The 23,483-nt window shown below is 44.9% G+C and overlaps 1 protein-coding gene across 6 annotated transcripts in view; it reads left to right on the top strand.

The window, feature by feature from the left end:
• SLC23A2 (solute carrier family 23 member 2) overlaps positions 1-17,429 on the top strand; it is a 122,224-nt gene extending 104,795 nt beyond the window's left edge. For all 6 annotated transcript variants that reach the window (XM_019644622.1, XM_019644623.1, XM_019644621.1 and 3 more), the window contains 5 exons: positions 236-341; positions 6,364-6,493; positions 7,208-7,345; positions 10,614-10,709; positions 12,553-17,429. In XM_019644622.1, coding sequence (XP_019500167.1) covers positions 236-341; positions 6,364-6,493; positions 7,208-7,345; positions 10,614-10,709; positions 12,553-12,785 — 703 coding nt within the window. In that variant the 3' untranslated portion in view covers positions 12,786-17,429. The remainder of the gene's footprint in view (positions 1-235; positions 342-6,363; positions 6,494-7,207; positions 7,346-10,613; positions 10,710-12,552) is intronic.
• Positions 17,430-23,483: the final 6,054 nt, after the last annotated feature.

The raw sequence follows: 23,483 nt of genomic DNA, 5'->3' as shown, positions 1-23,483 counted from the left end.
TCACAGAGGTGCTTCTCAGAGTTGAGTGAGTGTGGAGGACCTTGGTAAAGTGTAGGTTCTGCTTCAGCAGGTCTGGGGTGGGGCCTGAGACCCTGCATTGCTAACCCCTCCCGGGGAGTGTAGAGGCTATGGATCTGCGGAGCAGGCCCTTGGATCACAGCCAGTTAGAGCATATTTCTGCGTGTCTCCCCCAATCAATGAATGTTTCTCTTTCCCCCATTCCTTTACATTTTAGGGGGATTTTCGTGGAGGGTCTCTCCTGTGTTCTCGATGGAATATTTGGTACTGGGAATGGCTCTACTTCATCCAGTCCCAACATTGGAGTTTTGGGAATTACTAAGGTACAAATACTTTTCCAATTAAACTACCGGGCCTCTAAGTGTCGATCTATTTCATTGATTGGTCTGACCACCTGAGTTCCTAAAGGAAGGCCTTCAGTTCTGAGATCTTCTCCCCAATCATTTTTTTCTCCGTTGATGGGTGTTTGGAATGTCGGTGGAGGTCTCTCCTCCCTGGGCTGGCCTGGGTAGGCAGGCTCTCGGGTGCTGTCATTTCTTCATGCCTTCTGCAAATTTTTATTAAGCACCAACCCTGTGCAAGCCTGATGTTCCAGGCACTTGAGATGCATCAGTGACTACAAAAGAAAAATACCCCCATCGTTGTGTAGTTTACATTCTAGCAGGGCAAGACAAACAATAAACAGTAATCATACTAATACAACAGACACATGGGGCGGGGTGAGGGCGGTGGGGAGTGAGGGTGAGTGTTAAATGGGGTGATCAGGCTCAGCCTCATTGAGATGGCCTGGAGCCAAGAGTGAAGGCGACGAAGGAGGGAGCTGCACAGGGACCTGGGGAGTGGGCAGGGTTGCAGCCGGTGCAAAGCCCTGGGAGCAGGTCAGCATGTTGCAGATCAGCAAGGAGGATGGGGCGGGGCAGATAAGAGCAGATGAGGTCTTCCAGTTAACTGAGAATGAGGTCACGCAGTCTCTGTAGACTACTACAGACACTGGAAGGGGGCGCTCCAGGGAGACACTGTTCAATCTGTTGTGTGTTTTTATTTTAAAGGTTCACTTCGGCTGCTACAATGAGAGTAGACCATGGCAAGTGGGAGAGGAAGTGGAAACGGGGGACCAGTTAGGAGATGGCACTAGCTCTAGATGAGAGATGGTACTACTCGTTACAGAAAAAAATTGGATCTTCCTTGTAAAGAATGAACATGGTTTTCAAACTGTAGCAGCAGAACCCTTCTCTTTCAGATGAACTCAGTTGTGGAATGAGTGGATTAGCTAGGCCACAGCGAGTCACTCAGGTTGAACAGGGCCAGGGTCCGGGGTCCTACCTACTTACCCAACTTCAAACACACACATGTAACGCTGGGGCTGCCCCACCCCACAGTCCAGCCTCTGTAAGCAGGCGCCTGCTCCTAGGCCTTTCAAATTTATTACTGGCAAACAAACTTTATATCCCAGTTACCTAGGGCCAAAGCGTGCTGTCTGCCAGGATGTTGACGAATGTAGCTTGGCCCCCAGCCATTGTATGTTGTGCAGCTAGAGACTGTTAGAACTGGTTCACCATCCAGGACAGCTTGCAAGGGGTACAGGTCTCCCTCACCTGAGCCCTGTGTCCTAAGAACTTGAGGTTAAGCCAGAGCCTTCTAGAACTGTTTGACCTCTGAAATTAGAAATCCTCCCCACAGCTCTCTGTGAGATTCTGTAGCCAGATAAAAGGAAACCAAATACTAAATTTGGTTAATCTTGACTGCAAATCCAGGTGAGAGGGAGCAGGGCGTTAGTTGGTTTTCCTGTAAGTTGTTTTCCCTGTAGGTTTCTCACAGAGCTCAGCCTCAGGTGTGCAGATGGCTCCACCTGCTGCCTGTTGCTCCTGGTGCAGGGCACGTGAGAGCTGCCTGATGGGCACTTCCTCTAGCACCATCCATGGGTCCTGTTGCTGCCAGTGGTGAGAAGCACATGCTGAGCACATAGAGTGTCTGTCGCATGGGCACAGAATGGGGCATAAGCCACTCCCTCTTTAGCCAGTTTGCTGCCATGAACCTGTAGACGTATAACTAATCTGAAATAAAATTGTTATAGATGGAGGAATTCTTAGGAGCACAGTTGAATAAGCCAACTCCTTTTCTGCACCCCTTTGAAACTCATCACCAACAGGATCACTGTAGGGAGTCAATGGTGATGCTCACTGAGGTTTGCTTCTAAAACAAGACTGATGAGTAATTACCGTTTTTACAATGTGAATGGTGGCAGCTTATTCTGAAAGGCAACCTGCCAGCGCTTTTTAATGAACTAAATTGATTTTCCCTTTGGATCACTTCCTCCAAGCAAAAGTGGCATCCATTCAACCTGGAATTGGGTTCCATTGCCCTGACTCACAAGAGGGCATAATCCAGCCATCTACACAGGCGCCTTGGGGTGGGGAGGCGGGACTCGCTGCAGAAATTTCTCTGTGGCCTGAGCCACACAGCTGATGGGAAATCCTGTCCAGGAGAAAGGCACGGGTTCTGGGCTGTCTGCCTGTCCAGCGGAAGGACTTGGAACAAGTCACTTTTCTGAGTAAAACTGGGGTCTGAAATCCAACAATTGTAGATCTGTGCTGTCCAATATGGTAGTCAGTAGCCATGGCATGTGGCTGTTTAATTAAAATGAAAAATTCAGTTCCTCACTCACACTAGCCACACTGGAAGGGCTCATTGGTCACTTTTGTGGCTAGTGGCCACCAAGGGACAGCACAGATACAGAACATTTCCACCAGTGCAGGAAGTTCTAGAGAACAACATTGGTCTGATTCTTGTATCAGACTTCCAGGGCATTTAGAAAAAAGGGTGATCTTCGGCTCTTCCAAAGAGTCTGTCTCCATTTCCTGGCAACTCTAGTATTTGCCGTCCTTAATCCGGTTACAGAATTCCACGTCCATGGAAATTCTAACCTGTTTGGTCAGGAGTGGAGGCTGCTTACCTCATTGTGTGTTCAGAAGTTGTAAGGGATCAGATTCCATGTGCAGGGCTCCTGCTGAATGTGTGCCAATGACTGTCCCACAGAGAGGGGCAGACACGGTGGGAGGTAGCTGCTTTGGGGTCTAGCCCTGGCACCATCACTTCCTCCCAAGGTGACATCACCTCGCCACGTCTCCGTGCCCTAGTCAACAAGATAGCATGCCGGGCACTGGAATGAATAACTTGATGTGAAGCACTTAGCAGAGAGTCCAGCGTGTGGTAGGTGCACAGTAAGCTAAAGATAACCGTCTTTGTAGAGTATTGTCGAGCGAACTCAGAGTCTGGAGACTTTGGCTAGAAAGAAATGATTTATTCAAGGGCCTTAGTGTTTGCAAATTGGGGGCGCAGCTAGGCAAAAACTCAGGAGTGTTCTGAAGACGAGAGATAAGTTCTTATAGTAAAAAGTATATTCTTGAGAATGATCAGTCCTGCATTCTTCATCCTAGGATTGGTCCAGGAAAGTTATCAGGCAGATGTCAGGGGCTCTGAAAGATGGAGGTCTGGTCACACCCAACAGTCAGGTGGTCTGAATACATGACTCCTTCACAGGGTAATCAGAGGGTTATCTGGAGGTCTGGTATATGTCCAGATGTATGTCCAGGCATTGACACAGGACTGGAGAGTTCCAAAAGTTTAAGCTCCCAAGCTAGTTAGAACAATGATAGAATCATTTCCTCATGCCTCAACCTACTTGATTTTAGTAAGTAATTTAGTGGCTTGACTATAGTGACTCCATTTTGTTTCATCCCCCTATTCCTCAATATTAAGCCATTAAGTTTATTTCTAGGAATAGAGTAAACACTATCACCCTGGCTGTAGTATCTCTTTGGTGGTGTCCAGAGGAAGGTCCTTTCTCCTCTGCTGGATTCCACACTGTTGAAGACGTAGGAAAGCCAGAAACAGTGGCCCCAGAGGCAGAGCCAAAGTTCGGGAAGGAGGTCAGGAGGGAGGCTAGGAGGAGATTCCAGGGTGTGGGCAGCTGGAAGGGAGATGCAAGGGCTCTGTGTAAGCAGCAGGTAGCAGGGATTTTAGGGCTGTGTCTGATGTTTGGAATAGAGTATATAATAGACACTCAGTTAATATTTGTTGAACCCAAAAATGGCTTTGTTACTGCTTGGGTTTGTTTGATTTTGACAGCATCTAACGCAGATCAGCCTTCCTGGTTTTTATATAAGATTCATTGTTGTATGCCTGCTTGGGGCCAACCTGGCCCTCCCCCTGCACACCTAACAGGGTTGCCTGACCCTGCTGGGAGGTGGTCTTTGCACAGGTGACCACCCCCTGCTCTTTCTCCAGTAAACTCTTACTCATCCCTCTAAACTATCTCTGGGAACCCCTCTCCAACTTCACACTAGTCTCCCACACAGTGTAACAATTAGAACAGTACCAGAATTTCATCGTAAGCTTGTGACATTTATCTCTGTATCCCACCCCCCTAAGTCTAACAAGTGCCAGTCACATAGTAGGTCCTTAAAACTGCTGAAAAGCAGCCATTTATAAATGAAAGGCTTCCTTTTCATGTAATGCAGCCAAGCGTAGGTCATTTTTACTGGATTTGCCAGTTTCCTGACCTTTCTCATTGCCTTCCTGCACTCGGTGGTGCATGGGAGGGGCTATGGATTTGGAACAATCAAGCCTGAGCTCATCTCAGCTGTGACTGATGCTCGCTGGACAGCTACCTCTTCATTTGCTCAGTCAGATTTGACTGTGATTCTCAATCATCTGATCCTTGGGTCCTTTGCGAAGCTGTTGGAAAGGTTGAGACCAGCACCGTCCAGCAGGACATGTGCAGCGGTGGCTGTGTTCTATGTCTGTGGTCCCAAACAGGAGCCACCAGCCACAGGTGCCTACGGAGCACTGGAAATGTGGCAGGTGCAATTAAGGGACTGAATTTTAAATTTCATTTCAATTAACTTAAAGATAAGTAGCTTCTCCTTACTGTAAATCATACTGAAAGCCCTTTAATTAAGCCCTGTGGACACGCCCCGAGATGTTTCTGGAACCTCTGTTATGGTTTACCTCCTCAGGGTGTCTTCCTGGGAGAGGCAGCACAGAATAGGAGCCGGTAATGCAGGATTCTTGAGCCCAGTGCCAGCTCCACCTCCTGCTACCTGGGTGACAGTGGGCTAGATGGAAGCTTGCAGAAGGCAGAGATCAGGTTTAACATATAAAGATAAGACCGTGTGGGAAATGATATACGTGGTGCTGCAGAAGCCCAGAGTGGAAGGAGCCTAGCTATGGAGTCGAGGAAGGCTTTGCAGAGGGGTAGTGTTTTGAAGGATGTGTCTGGGAACTAGCCAGAAGCGGGGTGTGGGAAAGGGTGTTCCAGACAGACAGGCCTGGGCCTGCCTGGTCCACTGAGGGGCGGATGGAAAGCCCCTAGCATGGCTGCGGCTGGACACGGGACAGGGAGCCTGCCAGTGGGCTTGGCTGTCTTGGGAAGAGCTTGAGAAGTGTGTTTTATTTCATGAGCACCAGAGGCCTTAGATAAATCAGTGTGTGAGAAAGGTCATTCCACCTCAGTGGAGAGGACAGGTGGGTAGAGAAAAGGCCAGAGGCAACAAGCCCAGGTGGGAGGCTATCAAATAGCCTGATGCTTGCCAGGCGCTGTTCAAACCTTTTTACATGTCGTCTCATTTAATCCTCAAAGCAAAACTATGCGGTTTAGTGTTATAGAGATGAGGATCCTGCCACCTAGAAAGACTAAGTAGCTTGCGCTGGTCACATGGATAGAGGTCGAGTGCGGATGCCAGCCAGGCAGCAGGGCTCGAGACTTCCACAGTCTGTGTCCTGTAGTCTGTGCTACCTCTCACGGGTAAAACAACATGAGGAGAGGAAGTTCCCGAAACTTCTGGGGGTTTTGTCTGATTCGCGGTACAGGAAAGTGGGAGTTGCTTTGGAGTGGGTTAACTTGATGTCAGGCGATGCCAGGAACCCAGAAGAGAAGCAGAGGCAGAGGAGAGCTTCTGCATTTTGCATTTGAGACACTAGGTCATCCTAGCCATTGACTGTGGGCCTTAGACACCCAGGAGGTGAGTGCAGCGGCAGGTCCATGCTGAGGTGACATCACCCAGTGCTCAGAGAAGCAAAGGCTGAGTCCTGGTACCCCATCCCCCCCAGTGAAGTAGAGGAGAAGGGAACAGAACTGCAATGCAGAAAGGTGGTAGAGTCTTTTTACTCGGGATGTCTATCATAATTTATAGTAATTGTGCATTGAAATCAGTCCGCATTATGAAATGAGACTGATGCCTCTTAATTGATCTAGATTTTGAATGAGGGCTTTGTCACATTTGCCCCAGGAGGCCTGGGGAATCTGTGCTGAGCCCCCGTCTCTGCCTCTGGTGTGTCCTGCAGGTCGGCAGCCGCCGCGTGATCCAGTACGGAGCCGCCCTCATGCTGGCCTTGGGCATGATTGGAAAGTTCAGCGCCCTCTTCGCCTCGCTTCCGGATCCTGTGCTTGGCGCCCTCTTCTGCACGCTCTTCGGTAAAATTCCGTTTCCTTGATGGCCAGCTTCGCACTCAGGCTCCTTTTCTTTCTTCCCGTTTGCTAGTTTTTCACAGGGATCATGTTTTCTTGCTAAACCCCTTCAGTAAGATTGGAGGTAACAGTGCATTTCTATTTTAAAATACAAAAGGATACACCTTTAAAGGATAAAAACCTACACCACTCTCTGAGCTGAATTTATGTTGAAGGTAGAACCAAAGGTCGAGTATTGGGCTAGGAAAAATAAGATGAAATTTAGTCTCTTTAATTGGTATTTCTAACTGATTTGACTCAATCTATCTTTCCCTCTGACTGGGCTGTTTAAAACTGACGATTTTTCAGATGGGACTCCATTTAAACCTTGTGCCATTTAGTTGTAATTAGGGACCAGATATTTGGGTGGGTTTCCCAACTTAATTGAAATGTTTGTGTAGAGGTTTCTAGGGGGAACCAATGTTCTTGGTTTTCTGCTTGGTCTAAAGAAAGCATAGTGTTTATGCCCGTGAATAAGCCCAGAAGGTGCTTAGGCTGAGGGTCCTTTCAATCAGCAACCCAGGTGGTCCCATTCCGACCCCCATGTCCTGTCCCTAAACTGGTGTTCTTATTTCGATGGGACAGAGAAAGGACATTGTAGGGAGTTTGCCTCTGATGGCCGTGAGCCATCTGTCATCCATGTGAGCTGATGCAACTTGCTGTCTGGTGTTTTCTCTCCAGGCATGATCACAGCTGTCGGACTCTCCAACCTACAGTTTATTGATTTAAATTCTTCCCGGAACCTCTTTGTGCTTGGATTTTCAATCTTCTTTGGGCTCGTCCTTCCAAGTTACCTCAGACAGAACCCTCTTGTCACAGGTAAGCAAAACACTTTGAATCTTGGGAGTTGAAACTACAGCCGCCAATTCACAAATGGCTCATGACCAGTCAGAGGACTTTCGAACATCAGGAATTGTCTTGGTGAATGTTCATCTATGAGATTGGACAATTAAATTCGCGAACTTTCCACTGTGCGCTTACACAGTGAAAAGTTCATGAACTTAATTGTCCAACCTTCGTATGTATTTCATTCTAATCTCACTTTGCCTAAGTTTGACTGGAAGCCCTTTTGTATTTCCTACACGAGCTGGCATGTACACATAACTGATGTGCATGTTAAGGTCTCTCTCTCTCTTTTTTTTTTTTAACCAGGACTCGCTCTTTTGGGAGAATGCCTCTGTATAAAACCTTTTGATTTCTCAGAGTAAGGCTGTAAAGTGTACAATTTCTTGAAACTATATACTTTAAAGTACATGTTTTTCTACTAGAATTATAGCTACTTTGAGTCCAAGATTAATCTTTTAAACCCCCTTTTTAAAATTTTTAACACCCCAGTGTTATGAAGAGTGAATAGTGTCATGAAGAGCGAATAAAGGGGAACCATCTTAATAAATAGCTACTGTTTCTGACATTTTATGCAAAATTGGGGAACATTTTATGTATATGTATATACATACATTGTTTTGAGGTGAAATTCACATAACATAAAATTAACCATTTTAAAGTGAACAATTCAGTGGCATTTTAGTACATTCACAATGTTGTGTAGCCACCACCTCTTATCTAGTTTCCAAAACCTTCTCATCACCTGAAAATAAAGTTCCATACACCTTAAGCAGTTAATCCCTATCGTCCCCCTTCTCCCAGGCCCTGGAAACCACCAGTCTGCTTTCTTTTTCTGTGGGTTTGCCTATTCTGGATACAGTAAAACCTTGGATTGTGAGTGACTTAGTTTGTAAGTGTTCTGCAAGATGAGCTAACATTTCTAATACACTTGAACGTGGTAAACGATCGATGTCTTGCAATACGAGTAGTTTGTTTCTGGAATAAATTATGCTCACAAACCAAGGTATTACTGTATTTCCTATAAATGGAATCATACACTAGGTGACCTTTTGTGCCTGGCTTCTTTCACTTAGCGTAACGTTTTTGAGATCCATGTTATAGCATGTATAAGAATGTCATTCCTTGTTATGGCTGAATAATATTCCATTGTATGTATTTACCAGAATCTGTTTACTTATTCATTAATGGACATTTGGGATGTTACCCCTTTTGACTCTTGTGACTAGTGCTATTATGAACATTGGTGTGCAAGGACAGTCAGTTCTCATTCACGGTAGTTATGTTCTGTGAAGTCACCGTGAGCATGGAATTACCAAATCCTGAACTACTGCTCCTAGGGGAGCGGCGGCCAACAGCACCGTAACTGGTGCCTACACGAAGCTCATCTAACACACGTAGTTTCTCCATAAGGCACATCATGGCCTTCTTGCTGCTCTCTGCATGTCCATGAATGACTGGAAGCACCACAAGTATTCATTTTGGCTTTACAAATAAATTCTGGTGTGTAAGCAAATTCACAAGAACAGAATTTGCCAATAATGAGGATTGACTTATTGGTTTGAGTAACTGCTTTCAATTCTTTGGGCTATATGTATATATCTAGGAGTAGAATTGCTGGTTTATACACAGAGGGTGCCAAAAAAATGTATACACATTTTAAGAAAGGAAAAACTTTTAAAATGGTAATACTCAATATATACTGATAACACAAGATGAACACAAGTCATATGTATACAATTTTTAGGCATTCCTGGTATTTTATTTTATTTTTTATTTTTGTTTTTGTTTTTTGATGCTGTGTTCAATCTTAGTTGCGGGTGGGTGTAGCCACCATCCCATGCAGGAGTCGAACTGGCAGCCTTGTTAAGAGCGCACGCTCTGGCCCCTGAGCCATCCGGGCGGCAGCTCAGCTCAAGGTGCCAAGTTCAGTCTTATTTTAGTTGCAGGTGGGCATAGCCCACCATCTCGAACAGGCAACCTTGTTGTTAGGAGCACGTGCTCTCACCAGCGGAGCCATCCTGCCACCTGTTGGCAGCTCAGCTCGTGTGCAGCTCACTGGCCCATGTGGGAATCGAACTGGTGACCGTGTTGCTCAGAGCTCGCGCTCTTGAGCAAGCTCTTAACCAACTGAGCCACTGGGCCAGCCCATGGTATTTTAAATAGAGAAATATGTGAACTAATAACAAGGAGATTCTTGCTGCTTTTGATATTTTAATATATCACATTCATGTGATATTTTTATAAATCTAGTTGCTCTTAATTAAAAGCAGCTAAGCACAAATTAGTAACACAGGATTCTGAGAAGCCTTTGTTTTATTGCAAATACCATAAATATTTTTGTTGTCTTCTTATTCGTTATGTAATTTTTTCAGCCTTACAACAGCCATTTTTTACTTTTTTTTTTTCAATCTGTAAATACCATCAGTGGCTTCATAGTTCATTACAGGGTGAACTTTATTTATGTATTTATTCATTTATTTTAAAGATTTTATTGGGGAATTGGGGGAGGGGAGCAGTGTTGGGGAATTGGGGAGGCGGACCAGCCAAGTTGTTGTTCGTCAATCTTCATTGTGGAGGGCACCAGTCGCCATCTGACTTCCCGTCAGCAGCTCATGGCCTCTAAGCTCAATGTGCTGAGTTCAGTCTTAGTTGCGGGTGGGCTTAGTCACCATCCCATGCGGGAGTCTAACTGGCAGCTTTGTTAAGAGCACACGCCCTATCCACTGAGCCATATAGGCAGCAGCTCAGCTCAAGGTGCCAAGTTCAGTCTTAGTTGCGGGTGTGTGTAGCCCACCATCGAACAGGCAATCTTGTTGTTATACCAGCTGAGCCATCCTGCCACCTGTTGGCAGCTCAGTGACAGCTCAGCTCGGGCGCAGCATCACTGGCCCATGTGGGAATTGAACTGGCAGCCCTGTTGCTCAGAGTTCGCGCTCTTAAGCCAACTCTTAACCAACTGAGCCACTCGACCAGCCCTACAGGGTGAACTTTTCACTGTTAGATTTATCATCTATGCACCATTGTTAGGCATTTTCCTTATGGAGGTGACTTTTTATCATTGTTGAAGGTATTCACAGTAGTTTAAAGCATCACTGGCAAAAAATTTATACATGCACACCGAGAATTTACACTTTTGTGCACTGCATTGACTGGCGATTAGTGCTCACCCCACTGCTCCTTACCAGAGAGAAGCAGGCCTATCTCAGCTGCCAGCGACCTAACTACTGTGTTCTGTTTCTAGGGATAACAGGAATTGATCAAGTGTTGAACGTCCTTCTCACAACCGCTATGTTTGTAGGAGGCTGTGTAGCTTTTATTTTGGATAATACCATCCCAGGTATGTGGTGTATATCAAACATGCTTATTACATATGTGGATTCCTTTTTTTTTGCCAAATAAATAGGGGAAGCAGGAAGAATAAGTCAGTTCAAAGCCATCACTGGTTAAAACTGTCTTTTCTAAAGTGGTTAAGATGACACTCTCCACCTTCTTTTATGAATCAGCTTTTTTGTTAATAACTTATTGGGTTGCTTTCCCCCTTGCTGAATAAGAGACATCAAGTAAATTCCTTGCCCGTTGGAAAGGTGGCAGTGGGTGCCTTGGGCGCACTCCGGGCTGCTTGTTCTCCCTGCACAGCCTTGCCCAGCGCTCTGCAGTTCAGTTTCCTCGAGTTCACACCCTCCTCGGAGCCAGCTGGTAACAGCCCACGGCACGTCTCCTCCTTGGGTGCCTTAAATGAGTCCTTCCTAAGGCAGGCCCCAGCCAGCTGAGACCAAAAGACAGCGAGTAGGGTGGGCACAAGCCTGTGCCAGGATGCATGACTGAGAGATGTGTGCAGGCAGCATCCGTCCGGTACCCACAACTCTTGTTTCTCAGCTGGGTGCATTCTGTGCAAAGCGCTAGGTGATGGACTAGTATGTGACATGGGTCTGCCTTGCAGGCTTCCCAGCTTCCTAGAGGAGGCTGCTATGTACCGTTGTAAAATGCTGCCATAGACGCTGCCCTGGTAGACTCACCTGCCATCAAGGAAGGATGACACTTGTTCTTGAACTTGAAGGTTTTATTGAGATTTTACCATTAAAACAATCCACCTCCAAAAAGCCTCAATCAAGAGGTTGCTTGGGAAGTGGGATGAACACGTCCAACAGAGGGAATCACATGTATGAATAGGTGGAAAGTGTTAGATTTATGAGGGTCAATAACTAATACCCTCTTTTCTCTCCTAAGTCAGAACTAATTGAGGGAGAGGCACACAAGTCAGAGAGATGAAAATTAGAATCAGCTTTCTTACTGAAACACTGATGGGAGGACATAGCTTGGATGTAAGAAAGTACTGAGGATCCTAAATACTGCCCCGTAGGCACGAGCTCATCACCCAGGCTTGGGCACAGAAGTAGAGTGTTAGGTATCCATACAGCTCAGAGCACATGTAACACTCCTCTGCACCAGATCTGTAAAAAAGTCCAGGAGCTGCTGAGCCCTGAGGGCCCAGATCTTTCTCCCTGACTCATCAGTAAGGGTACAGAGGGGCCCAGAGTTACACCAGGAGAAGTTCACCTTCCCAGGAGCACGGGAGTCTGACAAGTGGGGGAATATATGACAAGTGCAACAAGTGCACGCGCTGAAATACAGGCAAGCAGTGTAAAACTTGGTATGTCTCCATTGCGGGGGGTGGGGCATGGAGGTGCCATGACCAGCTGATGAAGGCATTATAGGTGGTATAACAAATACTCTGGGCCCCATTTTGCAAGATCAGATTTGCATTTTAGAGAAAGGTTTTTTTTGTGTTGTTTTTTGCACAGTGTTTGAGAACAGATTTAGGGAAATGGGAGATGAGACAGAAGACTGGATAACCAGTTAAGAGACTGATGTAATGACCCAGCAAAGCCGCGACATGGCCTGGGCCAGACCTCAACAGTGAAAGTTGAGAATATGGCTCATGTGGAAGGACAAGGCGACAGCAAAGGCATCGGGAGGGCTTTTGAATGTGGAGCAAGAGGAACAAAGATGGACCAGCGATTCTTAGATCCCTGGTTTGGGCACCCGGAGAGCTGAGTGCCATCAAGTGTGCTTTGGCGCCATCCCGGCAGGCTCCATCTGTGAGACAGCATGTCGGAGAGTCTCAATTCTTGGTAGAGCTGTTAAACGTTCCTTTGTCTTGATGTATGTGTGTTCCACAGGCACTCCAGAGGAAAGAGGAATCAGGAAATGGAAGAAGGGCGTGGGCAAAGGGAGCAAGTCACTCGACGGCATGGAATCCTACGATTTGCCATTTGGCATGAACATTATTAAAAAATACAGATGCTTCAGCTATTTACCCATCAGCCCAACCTTCATGGGCTACACGTGGAAAGGCCTCAGGAAGAGCGCGAACAGCCGGAGTTCAGACGAGGACTCGCAGGCCACGGTATAGCCGTAGCTTACCCTGTGGCCTGGCCGCAGTGAGGCATGAATCTAGTTCCTTGCTGAGTAACAAGCAGTAACATATATGTTTGTATATCTGCATTTCCATCCTGCACCCCAGAGCTAAGACAGATTGCAAATAGCTTCTTTGTTGTGGTGGTGATCATGTCTAATATGGTGTCTGCCTATCTCTTTATTTAAGTCCTGACCCCTTGCCCTTGAGAGTGTCTGCTGCTGGCCGTGGTCACTGAATTTGATAGTTCCTGTCCTCCTGTGGGAGTGGATGTTTGAAATCCACTGCAATTGCTTGTTTTCAGTCCCCTTCCACTACTCCTAGCTTTCCTATAAGCCACCTCCGGGGTCCAGGGGCTTTCTGTCCTGGAAGCACCTGGACCTGCTAGTTTTTTATTTGACCTTGACCCAAACTGCAGAGACCTCCTGTGGTCAAGGAGCAAGTATCTGCGCCTTGTCCCAACTGACAGGTCAAATATGGTTCTGTTTTCCCTGATACTCCTGTAGAAGGAGGCTGTTGATCTGATTGAAAACAGTGATATGGTTACTATGCCCAGATTTGTGCTTGGGTAAGGTCTGTGCAGATCGTATTAGATTGGGAACCTGTTTGGGGGATTGGAGGGGAAGGGGAAGGACCTGAAGTCAGTATCTGATCCTCAACTGCTCCGTCTCGGTGCCGCGCTGGCCCAGGGTGGGCCAGCACATTTCATATTGGCCTGTTTTTCACTAGTAGCTGAGACACTATCTGGCATTTATCACCCCTGGCTGGTGCAACAGGTATAGAGTACCACACAAGGGCACCAGCCAGATGTTTATGGGAGTCTTGGCTCTGCTGTCATGTGGATGTCAGTTCTTGTTGTGTATGTCTATAAATACAAGATTTTATTCCTATTTAATGTTATTGACTATAGCAGATTTTTGAAATCAGTGTTTTTCCATGTGACCCTCTGACCTTGCATCCCTATTACTTGTGCTCCACCCTCTCCCTCCCATTAAGGAAAGAACCAGCATTTGTAGAGCTGTGGACACCATCAGGGAAGCTTGTTGTCATGGCTTTTGAAGGCCAGTAACCATTCTTGTGGTTGTGTTTTGTATTGCTTGACACCATGAAAGTGTAAATACTGTAATGCCTAACCTATTTATCAAAACTGACTACTGGACCAGAGCCCAGAAACCATGGGGTATGTTGTACGTGAATTTGTTTCGTGAAGAAGGGAAGCCAGGGCAGGTAAAAAATAGAGCCGCCATAGTGGATGGCCTGGCATCCTGGTAAATTCATCACCAACAGTTCTGTTGCAAGTTATTTCCGGCAGTTAAGGCTTAAGGAGACTTTCTGTGGGTTGCCATGTTGCGTGTCCACTGGATCTTGCTTTTGCAGATGGGAAGATGAGCTCTCCTGGCCAAATGCTGCCTTTCTTGTTTCAGTTATTTATTGCACAAGGTGGTGGAAAGGCAGCCACCAGGGTCCCCTCTGTTGAGTTCTAATTAAATAACACTAAATTCTTTCGGGGGGGGCGGGGGGGAAGGTTACTAAAGTTGAATTTGGTTTGAAATTTTTCAGCCAAAGGGAAAGTCTGAGACATACAGTAGTGAGCTCGCTTCCTGAGGTCGGGCTTCCTAAGTGTGCGTTGACCTGGTTGAGCAGTTGAGACTTGGACAGCAGTGGGCATCTCTGTCTCCCATCAGTGGGACGTGGTTCTGGTCTCAGCAGCCTAGTGTCCACAGGGTGCATCTTCTGCCCCGTGGCTGCCTCTGCGGCACCGGCAGCAGCATCGTGTCACTGCAGCCTCCTTGGCTCCTGGAAAGTTGGGGCTTCAAGACTTGTTCTGGCAAGAACACTTCAGAGCCACTTCATTGTTTGCCAAGACCTTAAACAGAATAAGAACTTAGATTGTAAATTACATGTAATTTTGTATGTTACTTTTTTTTTAAGTGTATTTGATGCATAGTTTATTTCGAAGCACACTGGTTAAGGATGGCCATCCCTTTAGCTTGGTAAGCCCTCGAGGCTGACAGCCCTCCTAGACTGAGTTGCTCTCAGTTCCTTCTATTGCTATTTTTGCTCAGCATCTCCAGTTTCTCAGCTCTGAAAAATGAGGAAAGCTGTTACACATGTCAGAGATTTGTAGTATTCTAGCTCTGTAGGTAAGCAGAAGGACCAGATACTCAAATGAAAGCATCTGAACAATCAGTAATTCAGAAACAAACATGTCCCCTTCAGCCTAGTAACCAGCGGGTAACACTCAGGATACGTATGTGCTTCAGACATCCAGAAGCCCACTCCCTTCTGAAACCCCTCCTTGAGTCAGGTTTTATTAGGAAGTTTCAAGTCTGCTGGTCCAGGGGGTGTCTGCAAGCATTCACATGTGGAGGGAAACCCTGTACCCACGCCACCTGTTGGAAACAGGGTTTTTGCCCTTCTTTCGCTGGGGCCAACTTTAGATTCTCTGTCCAAGGGCAGCAGTGGGGGCTGATGGAAGGGGACAGGAGGCGCGGATGAAAGAGGGCAGCCTGACTAGAGGCTCCTTTGAGTCTGGTACTTTCTGTGCAGCCTGTGAAACTCACCTGTGCTTGAGTGGTTGGAGTCTCATGATAACTAATAAATCTTGTACGTGCAGCACCCACCAACCATTTCAGGAAGTGGTCCTCCTGCTAGCAACTATGCGACAGAATGAGCCTAATTGAAAGAAAACTGTGTTCATCTGCTTCTTGGGTTTAAGCACACCACCTGGAGGGGAGGTTTTGCGAGACGTGGTACCCATGCGTGGTCTGTCCCTGTTCACTTCCCACTTTTAACTGTTGGCCTGTGTTGCTGAGGCTACACACCCAGCCTGCTTTGTTTGACCAGTAGAATGTTTTAAAATATTTTATATGTAAATGCCCCTGGGCAGGGCGTTCAGTCTCCAATTTCCACAGTGGCCACCTACCCACCATCTTTACATTTACGCAAGCCATCCTGATGTGCAAAGTAAATTGAAAGTGTAAGGACAGTAGGTGCAGCCGTATCACAGTAAGGAGTAGATAAGGGAGACCTCCAGCACTGGTTTTGATAAAATACCTAACATGGTTCACAGAATGATGGGCAGTGGCTCCAGTCTTCGTAAGCAGTTTTCATTTTCATTTTTACTAGGGAGTTAAACTTAGTATCGTTGGTACAGAATCTTAAGAGGGTTTCAAATGTCAACTTTTAGTTAAGTTTCTTATGATGGATCAAGGCAAGAGAAGTGGCTTAACCAGGTCAACTAGAATGAAGCATCATGGGTCCTGATGGTTTCCCATTTTCATGATAACAAATTCACACACAGGATTTGCTTTATACTGTAGAATACTGACTTTCATGATGACAACTTGATTTATGCATGAATATTACAGTATTTCCATATAGTAAAATAACATTTCTACCCAGGATAATAGTCACAGTTTTCCAGGGAGGGAATGATATGATTTTCATGACAATGTCATGTGATGATAGAATTTCTCCATTGATGAATCTCTAGTATGTGTGTATACTTTATTTACCCATGCATATATTTTATGACCATAAGCTAAGTTGTTATTTCTTTAATTCATGTCCCTGCTGAAATATCGGTACTTAGCAACTTAGACTTGAAGTTGGCAACTATAATCTTCCTTAATATCAATGCCACAAGAGTGGCCAGGCCAGATGGGAGGTGAATAAGGAGCTGTGGTGGGAGCCTCATTCCAGAACCTGCCTGGCACAAGGAGAGGCAGCATCCTGCAGGCCGCTGTGCTTGGGGTGTGCACTCAGGCCTGGCGTGGTTGTCGCTCGAGGCCCGGTGCGCATGCTCAGCCACGCCCTCTTGACACACGTGGTCATGCGCATTGGCAGGGAGCTGCCCCTGGGCTTCAGAGAAGAGCCTGTAGTTTCACGTGCTGCACGTGTTATGCCCTGTCCCCTTGGGATTTGGACACGGGGAACAGGACGTCTCCCACCCTCCACCCCTCCTGCAGTCACAGCCTGAGTAGTGCAAGAAGACCACCCGTTTTTGCCAGTGTTCAGTTTCCACCCATGGACCCAGAAAGCACGTTAGCGCTGGGAATCCCTTTTCAGCAGCCTCACACACATTCCTGTCCTAGGTTGTTGTTGACTGTGCCTCGTCATCACTACATATGTAACTTTCAGCATCCTTAGAATTCCTGTGTGTGTTTCCCAGCACTTAGTACACCCTTCCCAGCGTGGCCATCTTACTGGCAGTTCAAATTAATACCGTTTTGGGTTTTTTTGTTTATAACAACCTTTGTTTGACATATTAATAAATTTCTGACTGTTCTTAAAACAGTGGGGATGCCTATATTTTCCTTGAGTTTTTGTGACTGACTTTGGCTATGTACCTTTCTGGGATTTTTTTTGTTTTTTTTTTTGTTTGTTTTGATTTTTTTTTTTTTTTTGCATACCAAGGGTATTTGGGTGGGGTTGTTTTTTGAGATGTGTAATTCTTTTATGGAGTTTTTAAAAAGAATTTTCATATTGTTTTTCTAACATGGCTTCATTAAACGTTTAAGTATTTTAAAAATATGTAATATTTGGACCAGATGTTGTGAATAATAGTAGAGATAAAGCTATTTTATTCTGTATTTTTAAAACTGTTCCGTACAAATAAAAGCTCTTCTGGACACAGTTCTTCTGGTCACGTGCCTCCTTCTATGGCTGGTCTTTAAGAAACGCATCGTTAATTAAAAGTCATCACCTAGGGGAGGGAAATGGACTAACAAAAAATTCAGTTAAGCGAGTTCACAGACTTACTGTTGGGTACCTGGAAGATGCCCAGAGAACCATGGCAGGCTCCTTGGGAGAATGTCAAAGGGGCGGGAAAACCTGTTAGAAGATGTGCTCATGCTGGACTTTGGGGTGAAATTATGAGTCTCTTATTGGGTCAGCGACATCTGGATATTGGGGACCTTTTAGGGACCAGTGACCAGAAGGCTGTCCACCCAGTGGAATCAGAGGCTCTGAGAGCAGCCTCCTTCGCCTCAGGCCGACTGAGTATTTAGACTGGCAGGAAATGCTGAGGTGTGGGTTCCAGAAAAGGTTCAGAGCCAAGCTTGAGAGTAGCTGGTGCCGGTTCATTCACTTCATTCCCCCGTGGGGTATGACGGTGAGCCCAGAGGTGCTTAGGTATACTTCTCAATTTAGAACAGACTTAGAGCTCCCCCATTCCCGTCTCCATCCCTGATTCATCTATGGCAGCTTGGGCCTTGAGTGACCACCACAGCTACTCCCATAGGGTGTGTGACCTGCCGCCCCCCTGTTCCCCATATCCTAACCTGTGAGCCATTGCTAGTCAACCAGTCATAAAGGGAAATGTTTACATTATGTTTACTGTATAGACATGGAAAAGTATGTGTAAAGTATTTAGAATACTCGTGTTCTCACCCCAGCTGGGACACAGCACTTGACCACTATATCAGACCCTCATGCGCCCTGCCCCATCCCATGGACCTCTCCTGGTAGAGTTCCTTCCCTCACCAAGAGAGAAACACTACCTGGATTTTGGGCTTATCCTTTCCTTGCTGTTCACAAGTTTGCCATATATATGCATCCCTAAACAATTTACTATTAATTTTGCATGGTTTTGAACATTATGTCAAAGGAATGACGGTGTATGTATCATCACATTGTGAGATTGTTTCATGTTGCTACATATCTAGAATATTCCTCCATCTTCACTGCCAGGTAGTAAAATTTAAGGTGAACAAAGACAGAGATCATTCTGAAAGCTTCCAGAGAGAATAAGCAGAACAAAGCCTGAATAGCTGGGACTCATTCAAAATTTTCAGCAGCAACCCTGTTTGTGCAGTTACATTTTTAAGGACTAAAGAAAAAGAACTTGGAACTTATGATTTTATGTCTAGCTGCTCAAAGGCCCCCATTTACATATTTTAGGTGAAGTACTTAAATATGAGAAGAAACAAACCTAGGAAGTGCGGTAGGAGGTAAACAGAGGGAAAGGTGAGCAAGACATATCTTGGTAAACCTGGTGTCTTCATCCGTTCTGTCTGCTATCACAGAAAACCACAGACTGGGTGACTTAGAAGCAAACATTTCTCATAGGTTTGGAGGCTGGAAGCCAAGGTACTGACAGATTAGGTGTCTGTTGAGGACTTGCTTCCTGGTTCATAGATTCCCATTTTCTCCAGGTGTCTTCACATGGTGGAAGGGGTGAAGGATCAATCTCTTTGGGGCCTCTTTTATGAGGACATCCCATTGATGAAGGCTCCAACCTCATGACCAAATCACCTCCCAGAGGCTCTACCGCTAGACACCATCACATTGGGGATTTCAACATATGAATTCTGGGGGACACAAACTCATTATAAAGCGAGGGCCAAAGGAAAAAAATACCCATAATCTCAAATTATAATTCAAGACCACATCAACTTGGTGGTGGGGAAGAGAGGAGACTAGGTCTGACAATTTAGTCCACAAACTTGTTGCAACGATGTTGCTAACTTTTTTTGATATCGAGGGTTATTCCTTATGCATTTGTACCAACTGGACAGTTAACCAAGTTGACTGTTTGGAAGTGCTGAAAAGGTTGTGTGAAAAAGTTAGATGACCTGAACTTTTTGCCAACAATTCATGGCTCTTGCTTGCTTCACAACAATGCACCAGCTCACACTGCACTGTCTATGAGGGAGTTTCTAGTCAGTAAACAAATAACTATTGGAACACCCTCCCTACTCACCTGATCTGGCCCCCAATGACTTCTTTCTTTACCTGAAGAAAAAGGAAATATTGAAAGGAAGACATTTTGATGACATTCAGAACATCAAGGGTAATACGACGACAGCTCTGATGGCCATTCCAGAAAAAGAGTTCCCAACTTGCTTTGAAGCGTGGACTAGGCACTGGTGTGTGTGCATAGCTTCCCAAGGGGAGTGCTTGAAGGTGTCCATAATGATATTCAGCAACGAGGTATGCAGCACTTTTTCTAGGATGAGTTTGCGAACTTAATTGTCAGACCTCGTACAGAGGCGAAAGAAACAGGCCCAAGTGTACCAATAACTATTAGTGGGCCAAACTTGCCAATTAAAAGACAGATAGTTAGACCAGATAGCAGAACAAAATCCTGGTATATGCGGTTTACAACACTGATGTTCAAAAGTGTGGCGGTGATAATTGAAGGCCTCAACAGATGTGTTTAGAAGATGATAGTGTCTTAGAAACATTTTTTCTAATTGGGAAATTGGGGATGGGGAACAGTGTTGGGGAATTGGGAAAGGGGAACAGCCAAATTGTTTTTTAGTCTTAGTTGGGGAGAGCACAGCTAGCTCAGCTTCAAGTCCAGTCGCCATCCGGCCGCCTGTCGGCAGCTCGTGGCCACTCAGCTCAAAATGCCATGTTCAATCTTAGTTGAGGATAGGTGTAGCACACCATCCCATGTGGGAGTCAACTGGCAACCTTGTTGTTAGGAGCACATGATCTCATTAGCTGAGCCATCCTGCCACCTATTGGCAGCTCAGCTCAGGCACAGCTCACTGGCCCATGTGGGAATCAAACCGGCGACCCTGTTGCTCAGAGCTCACACTCTTAACCAACTGAACCACTCGGCCAGCCCAGAAATTTTGAAAAAGTTTATGAAATTTTCTAAGGCATTTGTCATTTTATGTGTGTGGAATCTAATACTAAAATATCTGATTTATATTTTAATTTTAGTAAAATAAATTTCCAGAATTTCATTAATTTATTATTTTAAAAAATATTTTACAAAAGTCTTGGAGCCTATAAAGTCTTGGAGGAAAAACAAAAAACAATTGATCCTTCACCATAGATATGTTTAGAAGCACTGGTTTACATAAGGACAGGCAAAACTGAAAGTAAAAGGGTGGGGGGAAAATCATGTGGGGCAAATACTAACCATCTATATTATGCTATTTTCAGACAAAATAAATCCTAAGACAAAAAACATAAGGATTGGGAAGTTTATGATGTAATGATAGAAAGGTTCAATGTACAAATGGAGTCAATTTTAAACACATGCACATAATCAGACAGCCTCAAAATTCATGCTGTATGAATTGGTAGAGCTATAGGAAGAAATGGATAAATCCACCTGCCAATGGGAAATTCCAACACCTCCATTTTGGTAAGTCAGGCGGGCAAAAACTAAGCTAAGTTAAGTAACCAAGGGGCGTGTTTAGAACTCCACATTCAGCAATTAGAGAATACACGTTCTTCACAAGCACTTGGTTGTTTCTATCGCTCTTCTTGTTCTAGGCATTGAAACAAGACTCAAAAGATTTTCAGAAATAGTTATCAGATGGAACTTGTTCACTAACTGTACACAATTAAGCTGGAAGTTAATAAAAATTAAATGAAAAAAATCCGCGTATGTAGAAAATATTGCTAAATAGCTCATTGGTTAAAGAAGAAACTAGTAACGGAAACATTCTTTAATGAAGGTCCTTGCTTGTCCTCTGTTGGTTCTGTTCACACCTCCTCCTGGAATCTGATTTTACTTTCACACAGCATCTCCTAAGGCCTCTCCTCTCAGTTTCATAGCGTTTCACCCATACTGTCTTTTCTCACTTCCTCTAAGTTCTAGGAGAATTTCCTGAGCAATGATCTAAGTCAGTGACTGGGTTTTCTAGAATACCCAACCTCTTGCTTATGTCTTCTAGTGCACTTTTTTTTTTCTTGAAAGATTTTATTGGGGAATTGGGGGAGGGGAACAGTGTTGGGGAATTCGGAAAGAGGAACAGCCAAGTTGTTGTCCTTCAATCTTAGTTGTGGAGGGCGCAACTAGCTCAGCTCCAAGTCCAGTTGCCATCCGGCCACCCGTTGGCAGCTTGCGGCCTCTCAGCTCAAGGTGCCATGTTCATTCTTAGTTGCAGGTGGGCATAGCCCACCATCCCAATGCGGGAGTTGAACCGGCAACCTTGTTGTTAGGAGTACGTGCTCTCACCAGCTGAGCCATCCTGCCACCTGTTGGCAGCTCAGCGGCAGCTCAGCTCAGGCGCAGCTCACTGGCCTATGTGGGAATCAAAACGGCGACCCTGTTGCTCGAAGCTCATGCTCTTAACCAACTGAGCCACTTGGCCGGCCTCCGTCTAGTGCAATTTTTAAACAATTTGTTTTGGTCATTTTCAAACATACACAAAAGTAGAATAGTATAATAACCGCCCATGTGCTTATCACCCAGCCTAACAGGTATTGACTCCTGGCCAATCTAGTTTCACCTACACCCCTCCCCCATTGATTTTGATAAAATCCCAGGCATTTTACTTCATCTATCAATGTTTCGGTAGTTACCTCTACCGACAGCTTAGAAAACCACAAACAATTATATCTTTAAAAAATTAACAGCGTTTATTTAACATAATCAAATACCTAGTCGGTGTTCAAATTTCCAGTTGTCTCATAAATATTTCAAATAGGATCCAAATAATGTCCACACTTCACTGTTAGTATTGGTTGATAAGTGTCCCTCTTCCTTGCAGCTTATTTGTTGAGCAATTCATTTGTTCTGCAGTTTCCTATGGGAGATGCTGAGTGCATCCCCTTAAATATGTTCTTTTGCCTGAATCTGGGGTGGGGAAGCCCTACTTTTTAAGTGGCTGTGTGTCCTTCCATTGGGCAGCAAGAGGGCTCTCCTTTCATGACCTCCAGCCACGCATGCTCAATTCCCGGCAGTTTATTAGGGGACATTGCATTTTTAAATTTGGCTTTGTAACTTTGTTCAAATTAAAACACAAACTCCCATGATGAGATCTTTTTCATAGATGCAATAACTTCTCAAGTCTCACTGAAAATATATCTTACGGACTTTGCTTAAAAGTTTTCTCTCATTTCATATATTTGATTCACTGGGGAGTGTTTCTTCTAATTCCTCAGAATAAATCCTTCTGGTGGACTATTGAATCTTTTCACATACTTGGTGATTTTTTTTTTCTTACTGCTTATACTGAAGAAGGAAATCTGTTTGTTCAAAAATAGGATTTACGGTGGATTTGGTTGAGTACTTTTCCCCCAAAGCTCATGAGTTGAAATTAAAATCCTTTAGGCCTTTTGAGTTGGCCTCTCCTTGGACTTTCTTCAGTTTGGTTCCATCTGCATCCACTTACCAGGCTTGTTTATTCAGCTATAACTCATCATAGATTTTCTTCTAACATTTCAATTGTATTACAAATACTTTCATATTTATGTGAATATGTTCTTAGAATAAAGTAATGAAAATGTTCTCCAAAATTTTGATGATTATCTTTTGGGAGTGGAGTTACAGGTTACATTTATTCCTTTCTTTCTTCTTCTGTATTTTCTAACAATTTAAATACAAATTATTTACATAAATTTTTTTTCAAAGAACATGAAAATTGTGCTATAAATATTTAGTAATATTACAGTTTAAGAAATGGAAAGTCCCTGTTCTCTTCTAATCCTAACAGAAAACACTGCATTTCCTCAAATTATACTTGACATTATAATAACAGTTGTAGCCGAATATATCTCAGTAAAAATATGAAAGTGATGAAGCTACCGTATATGTATTAGCTGCCTTTTGTCCTGTATAGGAAGGTATTGCCTGCTAAATGACATAACTTGGTGGATGAAATCTTCCAGAACATCCCATTGTTGGGTGGAACACAGTGGGGAATGACTCTCAGATGGTGGGATTTAGGCATTTGCCCCTGAGCTGTGCCCAGAGTTTATAGTGATCACCCCCCCCCCCCCCCC

The sequence above is a fragment of the Hipposideros armiger genome, unplaced genomic scaffold (genome assembly GCF_001890085.2).
Source record: "Hipposideros armiger isolate ML-2016 unplaced genomic scaffold, ASM189008v1 scaffold_89, whole genome shotgun sequence".
NCBI classification, from domain to species: domain Eukaryota; kingdom Metazoa; phylum Chordata; class Mammalia; order Chiroptera; family Hipposideridae; genus Hipposideros; species Hipposideros armiger.
The sequence above is the reverse complement of the archived record's forward strand: the minus strand, read 5'-3'. Positions and strand labels throughout refer to the sequence as shown.